This window comes from Erpetoichthys calabaricus, chromosome 2 (genome assembly GCF_900747795.2).
Source record: "Erpetoichthys calabaricus chromosome 2, fErpCal1.3, whole genome shotgun sequence".
Lineage (NCBI taxonomy): Eukaryota > Metazoa > Chordata > Cladistia > Polypteriformes > Polypteridae > Erpetoichthys > Erpetoichthys calabaricus.
In genome coordinates this window covers 151,048,903-151,061,787 of record NC_041395.2, presented here as the reverse complement: position 1 = coordinate 151,061,787, position 12,885 = coordinate 151,048,903, and the positions used below count along the sequence as shown (strand labels likewise).

Here is a 12,885-nt window from a genome sequence, read left to right as displayed (position 1 = left end):
TGTTAGTGTTTCGATTTTTATTCCTGCATTACAGAAGGGTAGGATATACTGTGGACTTGGGAGCTGCTTCATTATATGACCACAGCAATAAGAGCAAATGAAGCTCTACGTGTTAATTATAATATATTTGATTTGCACTTAACTCTTTTGTCTTCTACAGAGACGCTTCTCTTAAAGTATACCTACTAATAAATGATAAAAAACAAAATCTGACATATGAGGTGAACAAAAGAATGGAAGAGTAACAATATATTACAATCAAGGACCTAAAAAGAACTGCTTCAGTTCTTCTTGGAATACTGTCATACGAGTCCTGAGCTATGTGTAATGGGATATTGCACCATTCGGCAACAAGGAAAGCCTCAAATTTTCTAAAGCATGAAGAGGGTGCACATCATCTTTGCATTGTTTACTCTAGAACATTCCATAAAAATTCAATGATGCCTAAATTTGGTGATTGGAGGGGCCATGAAAGGCATCTTCACTCAAGAATTAGTTAAGCAGTATACATTATTAATAAAGTATCTATCTATCTATCTATCTATCTATCTATCTATCTATCTATCTATCTATCTATCTATCTATCTATCTATCTATCTATCTATCTATCTATCTATCTATCTATCTATCTATCTATCTATCTATCTATCTATCTATCTACATGGGTGCATTATAATCTTGGAAAATTTTGAGTGTTTGTACCATAGGATACAATGGTAAAATGACTTTATATTCCTTGGCTGTTCTACAACCATGAAGAACAATCATCTGACCTAATAATTCCATTAAGGTTGCTGCCAAACCACAAAAGATTTCTCACTAGGTCTAATATTTTGTGGCTTTCTTGGAAATAGTGTGAATGGTAACTAATTAGACCATATCACTTTTTTATTGCTTAGGTTGTGTACTCCCAACTCTGGCATTGGCCTAAGATACAAGTAATCTCAAAATGGTAGGACTGCCATAAATTTCAGTTTTGTGAAGCTCACATCATACTGATTTTGATGAGGGTGGACCATATAGATGCTGATTCAATTGTATAATAATTTTTGAGACTGCAGTTTTGTGGCATTTAGCAACTATCCTTTGAAATGTTCATCTATCCCTCTGTGTGACCTTCAGCTTGCAAAGGCTATTTCTCTGAATGAGGTATATGCTGTCGTTATTATTCAGAGTGTTACCCTAGACATGTGAAACAATTTTATAGTTTTTGTGACTCAAGCGCCTGCAATTATGGCACTGATTATGAGGCCCCTTTGGAACACTGTTAGTTGCCTTGAGTTGTTTTAAGGGCCCATTTTCCTTCTTATAGCTGTCACATACTGCTTTTTGGCCATTACCCTTATTTGACTCTTCTTTGTAGCTGCATTGGTAACTGCAAATATAGTGGCTTAAAAATCTTTCCCTTTTTCATGTGATGTTTCTTTTATTTTGTCACATCCCAGTGGATGTTTTAATTACATTGCTAGCTAAATCAGAAGCCTCCTATAACTCAGTCTCTTCCAGATTGGAACATAGATGAACTTTGTTATCAGAAATTAGAAAATACACCATATTCAGCAGGTTAAACTAATGTGTTTCTCTTGTTTCCCCAATTAAGACTTTCATTGGATAATAAAAACATACCATAACAAGTATATTTAATATACCATAAAAAATCACTGTTAAGCATTATCTTCTATACTATTGTTCTCCACCAATATAGTAATAAGATTATAAAAACACATTGACAGCCTGGAACTGAAAAAATCTTTGGATTTTAATGAACATACTTAATCTTAATAGCACGCAGTCTTTTGCACTTGAATTAAAAAAGTATTTTCTACTACAAGCTCCTGAGAGTAGCCTTAATTCTGTCAATGTGCAGCCTATTTATTTATTCACATTTTAGTACTTTAGAAAAACTAAAATCTTCAACTTTTTTGATATATTTATGTTGAAATATCAGCTGTGACTGAGCTCACCTGACATTCCAGAACTGCCTTTGACACCTTTAATATAGACATCTGTTTTCAGTCCAACAGGTCCTTGTCTTCCCTTTTCTCCTTTTTGTCCTTTACTGCCTTTATCTCCTTTGCTTCCATCAGGGGCCACAAGACCTACAATAAATAATAAATAAAAGATTTGCTGGAATAGTATTAATTGTCCTTTACATCTCAGGTCAGAAATTCTGTTAAGAAATATCTTCTCACAATAAAATAACTTTTTTTATTATTTTATATTTTCTGTAGTATAAACAAATTTAAGAGGGGAAATATTAGTACAAATAAACTTGTGAAACAAATTTAACCATTTAAAAAGATTACTAACAAATGACTCAAAGTACCTTGCGGTCCAGAAAATCCAGGAATTCCTGGTGGACCATGTGGTCCTATAGATCCCGGTAACCCCATCATGCCTTGTTCACCTCTTTCACCTATATAAATGAATAACACATCATAATTTGGGGACACAGCATGTTATAAATACAGACTATGGAGTTTACCGCCACTACTTCAAACTAAAGCTTTTCTAATGATAGCATTATTACATCTTTAGTGACTTTATCCAAGTCCCTTTCTATTTATGGATCTTAGCATCATTTCTAAATAAGAGTCTGACTACTTAATGATGTTTAGCAATACTATTTCTGATTTCCCTTTCCCAAATTGTATTTTAATATTATCTTTTTAGAATTCTGTCAGCCATTTCCACTTTGTACCTGTGCTATTTCTACTCATTCTGTGCTACAGTCTGTTTCACTGCTCAGTCAAAACTCCTCTGAGATCCATTAGAACCACTTAAAATGCATTTCATGGTAATTTTTTTTCCTTATTTTCTTCATTTTCACAATTGCTTCAGTTATTACAATGTTATAACATGATCTGATATCTGTTCCTTGCTAACCCTAGGTTTTTAAAACTGTGCTCTCCATATCTCTAATGTAATAAACCCACATTTAGTCAAACATTTACCTCCTTCTATAATGGGTACTTGTCATACCTGTGTGTTATTGCTACTACTTGATTATTTTTTCTTGTACAACTATGACAGGGTTTCTTGTTATTCATTTATACATCCTAAAATATACCCTTTAGTCTTTTTATCTTTAAAATATTACTGTGTTCCATGATTTTCTTGCAGTTTTCTTTAATAACTATATTTTGTACATTCAATACCTGGTGTTCCCTGAATCCCAGAAAATCCTTTCAAGCCTTTAAATCCAACTGCTCCAGACTGTCCAGGCTGTCCCTCTGAGCCACGATCCCCAATTACCCCAGGAAGTCCAATGATATCTACACCAGGGTTACCACTCTCTCCTTTCTGTCCCTTCAGTCCTTTGCCACCTAATGAATAAAACATGACAATTAAGTTTTGCTTTATAATTAAATAATATAATGTATACAGCTTGATATCTACCCAAACCTGTGTGATGGATGACCGGCTACCGACTCCGGTTGGCACCCCCAGGCCACCAGGAGGAGCCCTCTGGACAGCATAATCGTGCCCCGAGTTCCAGCAGGGCCTCATGGACTTTGTAGTTTATATACACAGCCCTGCTGGATACCTTGGGGACCACCGGGAGTCGCTGTAGGGGGGCTAGTGGGCTCTTATGTGCCCTATAACCCGGGAGTGCGTCATCATCACGTGACAGGAAGGAACGACGTGCTCCTGGGCTGAAGAAAGGACTGTTTACCCTGACCCGGAGGGAATAAGGACTTGTGGGTTTGGCCAGGAACCACTTCCGGGTCAGGGCATATAAAAGGACTGTGGGAAAGCCCAGACACTGAGCTGAGCTGGGAGGTAGGAGGGCGAAGTGTCTGGGCAAGGAGGATTGGTATTGGTTTATTGAGAGAATTGTAGTTAATGAGTGTGGAGTGGAGGGTGCTTTGTGCACAGTGTAATTATAAAATAAATAGTGATTACACTTTCATCTGGTGTTCGGAGTGGTACCTGAGGGTTCAAGAGGTGGACAAAGCCTCTATCTGTTACACCTGGTTAAATAGAGAAGGATAGTGTCAAGAAGGGAATTAGGCTGTAAAACTTTTTCCAGAGCCTTAATGATAGAACTAACCCAATCTCCTTCGGAAAATGCCAGGACATACCCCATAGGCAATGTGCAGGGGCCTTGTCTGACCCCTGTGGGAAGTGAAAGAGGGCTACCAGGCCAAGAGTGGACCCGGCTAAAGAAGTTAGTGCAGAAGAAGTAGAAGAAGAAGAAGAAGACAAGGAAAGGTAAAGAAAAGGATAAGTTAAAGGTAAGGGTGGGGACACTGAATGTTGGGACAATGACTAGGAAAGGAAGGAAACTGGCAGATATGTTGGAAAGGAAGAAAATGGAAGTGTTGTGTGTGCAGGAAAGGAGATGGAAGGGGAATAAGGCAAGAGAACTAGGAGGAGTCTTTAAGGTGTTGTACAGTGGACCAAATGAGGAAGGGATAAATGGTGTTATATTAGTATCCAAAGAACTATAAGAGAGTCTTGCCAGTGTGACTAGGAGGAGTGATAGGGTGATGGGTGTCAAGCTGGGCCTTGCTGAGACTGTAGTTAATGTTATTTGGGCATATGCTCCTCAAGCTGGCTGTGAGGAAGAAGAAAAGGACATTTTCATGTCACAAATGAATGAAGAACTTAGGGCAGTACAAGATGGATAAAAGGTGATTGTTAGTCATGATTTAAATGGGCATGTGAGAAAGAATAGAAAGATGATAGTGAGGGTACATGGAGGGTGGGAAGTAGGTTTGAGAAACGGGGAAGGGGAGAGAATAGTTGATTTTGCCATGGTATCTAATTTGGTAATAGCTAATACATTTTTAAAACAGAAAGTAAATTAGCTTGCAACTTACAGTCGTAGAGAAAAGGAAAGCCAAATAGACTTTCTAATATGTAGAAGGTCTCATTTGAAAGAGATACTGTAAAGAATTGGAAGGTCATAAATGGGGAAAGAGTGACAGTGTAGCAAAAAATGGTGGTGATGGACTGGGAGATCAGAATCAGCAGGAGAATAAAACCAGAGCAAGCAGCACCAAGGATAAAATGGTGGAGATTAAAAGAGGATGGGCTTAAGGACAGGTTTAGGGAGAGATCTTTAAATGAAGTGCAGTCATTTGATAGTGTGGAGGAATGGTGGATGAAGAATAGAAAGGTTATATTAAAAGTAGGTGAAAAGGTATTGGGTAGGATGACAGGAAATAGCTCACCTTTGGAAAAACAGACAGACATGGTGGTGAAACAGAGAGGTGCAAGATGTGATAAAGGCTAAGAAAGAGGCAAGGAAGACATGGTACCAATCAGAGAGGAAGAAAGATAGAGAAATGCATAGGCAGACAAACAAGGATGCAAAGAGTACAGTGGTAAGAGCCAAGGCACAAGCTTTGGAGGAGGTGTATGAAAACTGGAGACAGAATGATATTTAGAATGGCGAAGACTAGGAACGAGGCTGAACAGGATGAAAGATGAGCAAGGTGTGGCCTTGAGTGAGCATGATAGGATTAAATATAGAGGTGTTTGAAAAGCTACTGAATGAAGAAAATCCAGTAGTAGTATTTGGGGATGGAATCCCAAATGAAGGGCTAGTACCAAGAAAAAAGAGAGGGAGTAAAAGAGGCACTGAAAAGAATGAAAAATGGAAAGGCAACAAGATTGGATGAAATACCAGCAGAAATGAAGAAAAGTTTAGAAGAGGGAGTAGATGTGTTGTAGGATCTAATGTAGAAAATCTATGAAGAAGAGAGAATGCCAGAGGAGTGGATGAACAGTGTGATTGTACCCATTTATACGGAGAAGGGCAATATTCAGGATTGTGGAAACTATAGAGGGATAATACTGATGTCACATACATTGAAAATTTGGGAAGGGGTTATAGAGAGAAAGCTTAGTGAAGAGACCACCATAGGGGAGGAGCAGGTTGTTTTTTGTGTTGAGACAGCTCATGTAGAAGAATCAAGAAAAACAGAAAGGATTGCATATGACGTTTATTGATTTAGAGAAGGCTAATGATAGAGTGTGATGTGATGAGGTCTGGAGGTCCATGACCGATAAATAAACTCACAGAACTTTGTGAGATTGTCAAGGATATGTATAAGGGAGTGAGGACTCAGGTTAAAAGCAGTGTTGGGATAACAGACAAGATACCAGTTGCAGTTGGTCTTCACCAGGGAACTTCTTTAGGTCCTTAGCTCTTTGATCTGGCTATGGATGTGTCGAGTCTTGGTATAAAAGACAAATACTCGTGATACATGTTTTTTTGCTGATGACACTGTGTTGTGTAGCAGCAGAAAACAGTAAGCGGAGAGGAAGCTGGAAGAATGGCAAATAGCTCTGGATGATAGAGGATTGAAGATAAATAAGAAGACAGAATATATGAGATTTAACAATGATACGGATTCAGAAGTTAGCCTGCAGGGACAGCTATTGAAAAGAGTTGATAAATTTAGATATCAAAGACCAGTGTTTAGCTCAAGATGGAAAATTAGATGCAGAGATAACCCATAGAACGCAGTGCTGATGGAAAAAGAGGAAGATGGTATCAAGGGTATTGTGTGTTCAAAGAATTACGGCAAAGGTTAAATGTAAGGTTTTTATGACGGTGTTAAGACCAAAAATGAAATATGGAGTTGAGACATGGGCAGTAAAGGGAGCACAGAAGAAGAAGTTGGATGTGGCAGAAATTACAAAAAGAGGACAGAATATCTAAGAAAGTACAGGAAAATGGATTGAAATGGTATGGACTTGTGATGAGGAGAGACAATGAATATGTGGGCAAGAGTGCTGGGAGTGGAGGTGCAGGGTAAGAGAAAGCGAGGGAGACCAAAGCGGAGGTGGATGGATAAAGTAAAAGAAGATATGAACGAAAGGGGTCTGATGTGGGGGGAGATGCAGGACCGAGCTGTATAGAGAAGGCTGATCAAGCACATGAGCCCACCTGTTGTTCTGGACAAATCTTTCTATTACACAAACATTTGCCTTACAAATCTAACAGTAACAATATACAGTATATACACTGTCATGATGACCGGGGGAAATAAGAAGTGCAAAAAAGTATAATCTTAAATGGGAATTTCTGTTTGCTTTTGCTTGCATCCTACTGTGGAAAATACTGTAATCATTTAAGTCTTAACTCTCCAGATTAAACTAATTAATCTAACACTAAAGATGCATACATATTACTTTAACTTAGATCAGGGGTGGGCAAATTCATTCCTGGAGGGCCGCAGTGGCCGCGGGTTTTTGTTCCAACCTAGTTGCTTAATTAGAAAACAATTGTTGCCAATAATTAAATTTCATGGCTTGTTAGTGCTTTAACTCTGCTATGTGAAGTCATTCTCATGTCCTAGATTTTTTTCCATTCAAAGGATATCATCCAAATACTTTGAAGTGTAAAACGGATGAGTAATTCTCAATCCTTCACTTTTTTTCTCTTCTTTTTCCTTCTAGGTATTTATTTAAACCAAATAGTGCATGATAAATACACACAGGTGTAAAGGGTAACAAGCAAAATGGATAACTGCTGGTTTCTTTTGTCATTTGCATCTTATTGCTAATAAGGAGCAATTAAAAACCGAGAATGCAGCTGTTTAAGACTTAAATAAGCAATAAGGGTTCAAAATCTTAATGAGGGAGACAACTAAAATGAAGCAGAAGTGTTTCTAGAGCAATAAGTGCTTCTTATTAAGCAATTGGGTTGGAACAAAAACCTGCAGCCACTGTGGCCCTCCAGGAATGACTTCGCCCACCCCTGACTTAGATTATAAATATTAATGCTTGGCATTATGGCTAATACATTACTGTACAGTAAAGGTGAAAGACTACTAAAAGGTAATACACTGTATAGAATTTTCTTTAATATTGAAATACAACTTTTCTTTCTTAGTTATACAGATTAATGTAGTTTACATTGTTACATTACATTAATCCAGTTTAAATTGTTAGTAATTTCAAATATATTTTCACATTTTTATGGAAATATATTTAAATTAGCACCTTTTAAGCCAATGGATCCCTTTACCCCTGGAAAACCAGCAATACCAGCAGCACCCAGTTCACAATTTCCAGGACAACCTTGAGGACCAGAAAGACCAGAAGGACCTATATCTCCTATTCAGAAAAAAAGCCAATAAGAGTTTAAAGGTTAGAACTTAATTGTCTGAACACATACTGTGCTGTACATTTTGAGATATTGAGATATTGCTTTGTTGACATTTACTGTTATTATTGTAACATGCCACTGACTGTAAGCTAATAAAGAACTGGATTTTTAAGTGTGTTCTGAAACAGAAAATTATGGGATTTAAAATCCTAGTACTCTGAAAAAGGGCTCTGTGGAATCACATAAAAATAACTAATCCAGTTATTATGTAGTTGCAAAGAAATTTCTATGCTTTCAAATGAAAAAAAAAAAACAGTCACTGGATATACAAAGCCCTGTTGTGAAATCTGTTAGACCACCTTCTTGGATACTTTCTCTGTGTAAACTCTGATTAGAACTAAGGCGACTAAAGTCTGGTTATATTGTGAGTATGATTTCAGTGGTTTGAAAAAAACGAATGATGTGATACCAGTACTGCTCTTTTATCTGCATTATTCTATTTATATATTTTGTCTAGCCATATATTGTATGTTCAGGTTTGTTGTAACAGGTACATGATGAAAGATACCCAAATGCTGGTTTATTTGTATCTGTAATACTGATGTGCATTATGGAGTCTCTTATCCATGATTCATTATTATTAGACCTTAATGTAATTGATATCAGATACTGTATATGTAGAAATTCATTGTAAATAGTAATGAAGGCTTTAGTATAATTTTTGAATTAACTGCATTCTATTTTTGGCAAAAGCCTTTTAGATATCAGCTAATATACTGGCTCATGTTCTTTTTTTTTCCTGATTTCAGTAATAAACCTCAGATCAAAAATCCCAGAGGCTGAACACCCCGGATTCTGCTCTTTTAAAATCTTAGATGATCAAAATTAATATATACCTGTAGGAGAAAATAGTTTTAAATAATCATGATTAGGTTTGTCCAAAATTTATTCTGCATCTGAAGTATTTTTTATTACCAGTGCCAGCCCAAAACTGGGGCAAAAATCTCCTACAATAAATACTGTGGATTTTGAAAAATGAAAATCAGGATTTCAAAAGTGCAACTGTTTTTGGTTTTAAAAATGTATATATGCTGTTTTCTAAGACCATTTAATCTTAAGCAGGGTTGCGAGCGGCTAAAGCCAATTCCCAGTAAGCACAGAGCACACTGTAGGAACAGTGCCCCTGGATAGGGTGCTAGTCTCTTACCGAGGAACACACACACCCACTACAGCCAATTTAGCATCGTCAATCCACCTAACCTGGATATCTTTGTGAGGAAACCCATACAAACACAGGAAAATATGCAAACTCAACACAGGGAGGACCCAGGATGTGAACCATAGTCTCCTTACTGTGAGGCAGCAGCACCTCCACTGTTCCACCTCCAACAGTACTTTTGCACACCAAATGATCATATTTACCCTTTTGTCCTGGATCACCATTTGCTCCTGGCATCCCAGTTTTTCCTGGGAGTCCTTGAAATCCAGGAACACCACATTGTCCCATATTCCCAAATTCCCCTGGGGGACCTGGTCGACCCTCAATGCCAGGATTTCCATATCCTATATTACCCTAGAATAATAATAATGTTCAGAATAACAAAAAACGCTCCACTTCCTATAGAGAAAGGACAAAGAAAAACGATTGAATTAGAAGTCAACATGATATTCAAACCTTCGGTCCAGGTGATCCAGGAGTACCATTTGGTCCAGGTCTTCCTGGTAGTCCTGGTGCAGAATTAGGTCCCACTGGCCCCATAACTCCTTTGTCACCTGTGAAAATAGTGGAGGGTTTTGCACACAAAGTATATAATAAAAAATCTACATAGGTCAAAATAAATGCAATATAATTATTCACAGGAATTGTATTTTAATCTGGAAATTATTGTAAAAGGATGAAAAAATGAAATACTTATATGTACAGCCTTTCTATTTTCACTCATGCACACAAATCACCACACCTTACACTTACCTTTGAGACCAACAGGGCCGGGGAATCCTAAAGAACTGATACCAATTTCACCTTTACTACCAATGCTTCCAAACAATCCTGGCAGTCCATCCACACCAGGGTTTCCTTAAAAAAAAAAAACATATCCTGAATGACGATTGAACATAAAAATGTATTTAGATGTTTATATAGTAATGTACAGCTTTCACATTATCAAGTACAGTACTATAATGTGTTCGTATACGCTCTGCAAACACAACTGTTTAAGGATGCATAACTGTAGGTTAAAAGGTATTTAATATTTAGAAATGAATGTCTTTACAAGTTTATCTTAGTTATATAATGCTTTGCACAAGAACTATTGAAAAAATTTACATTAAAAATGATACATTTAGATTTATCTAGAAAACTTTATTCAGACTTACAGTAAATGTTAAAATTTGAATTTCTAGTAGGTATTAGTCATAAATGGGCAAATATGGTTAAAAAATTGTATTTGTTGCTTTCATCAAACATGTCAAATACTCTGTATATTCCGGCACTTTTCTTAAAGCAGACACAAAACTTTCCTTTTTTTTTAGAAGCAGATATATTCTGCTCTCTCAAGTTGACTGGACCTGCTTATGGACTGCAGGATCTTTTTGTGCAGTTGATTCTCAATGCTGATGTCAGTTTATTTACTCAGCTGCTTAGGTATATTCATAATTGTAGTTTTGATCTCTGGTTTGTTCTATTCACTTTGCCATCAATTCTGACAATTATCCTGAAGGCAAACTAAAATCCACCCTGGTGTGATACTGTACTTTCACCAACATACTTCACTGCACAGTAGTTTTACGAGGAAGACAGACAGTATTACATTTCACTATACATAAAGCTTACCATTTAGATCAAAAACACTTTTTAGTTCCAGTTCAAATTTTGAATGCTATGTATACTGTAAACCCAATGCTGTCGATGCTACAAATGACACATTTTCTGCTGCTTGGTATGGTGGCTGCAGTATTATATTATGGAAATGTTTCTTTTTAATAGTGAGATATATTTCAAAATGATCAACAAATGGATAAAGTAAATTAAAAGCAAATACTATAAGAAATTACCTTGTAAACCCCTCTCTCCTGGTAAGCCTGGTTCACCCTCACTTCCAGCAATTCCAGGAACATATACCATGTATCCTTTTGCTCCTTTTTCACCTACATTATGAAAAGAAGAATGCGATTTCAAGTTTTTATATCCTTTTACTAACCCTAACCCTAAATGCTAAATCTACTGACTTAACACTGAATTTTGTGCTTTAAAAAGTTTGTTAATATAATAAAAATTACTAATAAAATGTTATATATCTACTCTATGTATATAAAAGCCTAAGCCTAAAAGTGCAACGATTTTGTGCAATGATTTTATGTGACATTTTTATGCGCTTTAAATCGGGCTTATTTTAAAACCTACATATATATGTTTGGTATCATTCTTTTCAGAATTTATAGAACTTTAATGTGATGTTGTTAGATTTTCAGATTCTTATTCCGTTTTTAAATTATAAACTAAAAAATATCAAGAACTCACGTCCCATGAGACAAGACAAGACTTTGTGCCAAGAGATTTAATCACGCCCAGGGCCGGAAATAAAAGACAAAGAGTAGGACAGTTGCTGTAGAAGCTTTTAAATGTTTGAAGTGCCGCGCGAGATGCAGATCACATGGCACGGCAGCAGCAGCAGATGATCGAGCAAAGAGGAGGTAAAAAAAGAATGTGTTTCCCATTGTATCACTGTTTAAGAGGAGGTTTCGGAGGAGCGACCGCGTCTCCTTAGGGTTCAGCCCCCCTCTTCACAACATGATGCGAAAACCCCCTTGTGTGTATATATATATATATATATATATATATATATACCCTAAGTTCTTGTCAATAAGCCGCGGCTTATCTAAGGAAAAAAGTTGTGAAAATGAAAAAATAGAATATCGGCTTATACATAAGTCCGGCTTATACATCCATCGCGGGGGTTGCGTTCCAGAGCCACCCGCGAAATAAGAATATTCGCGAAGTAGAAACCATATGTTTATATGGTTATTTTTATATTGTCATGCTTGGGTCACAGATTTGCGCAGAAACACAGGAGGTTGTAGAGAGACAGGAACGTTATTCAAACACTGCAAACAAACATTTGTCTCTTTTTCAAAAGTTTAAACTGTGCTCCATGACAAGACAGAGATGACAGTTCTGTCTCACAATTAAAAGAATGCAAACATATCTTCCTTTTCAAAGGAGTGCAAAGCAAGCAGTCAAAAAAAAAATCAATAGGGTTTTTTGGCTTTTAAGTATGCGAAGCACCACCGGTACAAAGCTGTTGAAGGCGGCAGCTCACACCCCCTCTGTCAGGAGCAGGAAGAGAGAGGAAGAGAGAGAGAGAGAGACAGATAAAAAAAATCAATACGTGCCCTTTGAGCTTTTAAGTATGCGAAGCTCCATGCAGCATTTCTTTCAGGAAGCAGCTGCACACAGCCCCCCTGCTCACACCCCCCTACGTCAGCGCAAGAGAGAGAGAGAGAGAGAAAGTAAGCTGGATAGCTTCTCAGCCATCTGCCAATAGCGTCCCTTGTATGAAATCAACTGGGCAAACCAACTGAGGAAGCATGTACCAGAAATTAAAAGACCCATTGTCCGCAGAAATCCGCGATATATATTTAAATATGCTTACATATAAAATCACAATTTAAATGACCGCTACGCGCTCGTGTTGACTCGGCGACGCCCAGAGCAGAAAGAACGCGCTCCGGCCGCTCCATGCGGGGAGTGAGAGAGACGGCAATATCTCACACTCTCTCCCCCCTTAAAGAAATTAAATGGGCGCGAGTGAGCCCAC

General features: G+C 37.3%; 1 protein-coding gene across 1 annotated transcript in view; it reads right to left on the bottom strand.

Annotated features, from left to right (window-relative positions):
• col4a3 (collagen, type IV, alpha 3) overlaps positions 1-12,885 on the bottom strand; it is a 254,825-nt gene that overhangs the window by 48,855 nt on the left and 193,085 nt on the right. Inside the window, exons 27-34 of the mRNA XM_051923014.1 lie at positions 11,123-11,215; positions 10,041-10,145; positions 9,744-9,841; positions 9,491-9,641; positions 7,963-8,076; positions 3,159-3,326; positions 2,327-2,416; positions 1,965-2,099 (exon numbers count right to left, since the gene is read on the bottom strand). Coding sequence (XP_051778974.1) covers positions 1,965-2,099; positions 2,327-2,416; positions 3,159-3,326; positions 7,963-8,076; positions 9,491-9,641; positions 9,744-9,841; positions 10,041-10,145; positions 11,123-11,215 — 954 coding nt within the window. The remainder of the gene's footprint in view (positions 1-1,964; positions 2,100-2,326; positions 2,417-3,158; positions 3,327-7,962; positions 8,077-9,490; positions 9,642-9,743; positions 9,842-10,040; positions 10,146-11,122; positions 11,216-12,885) is intronic.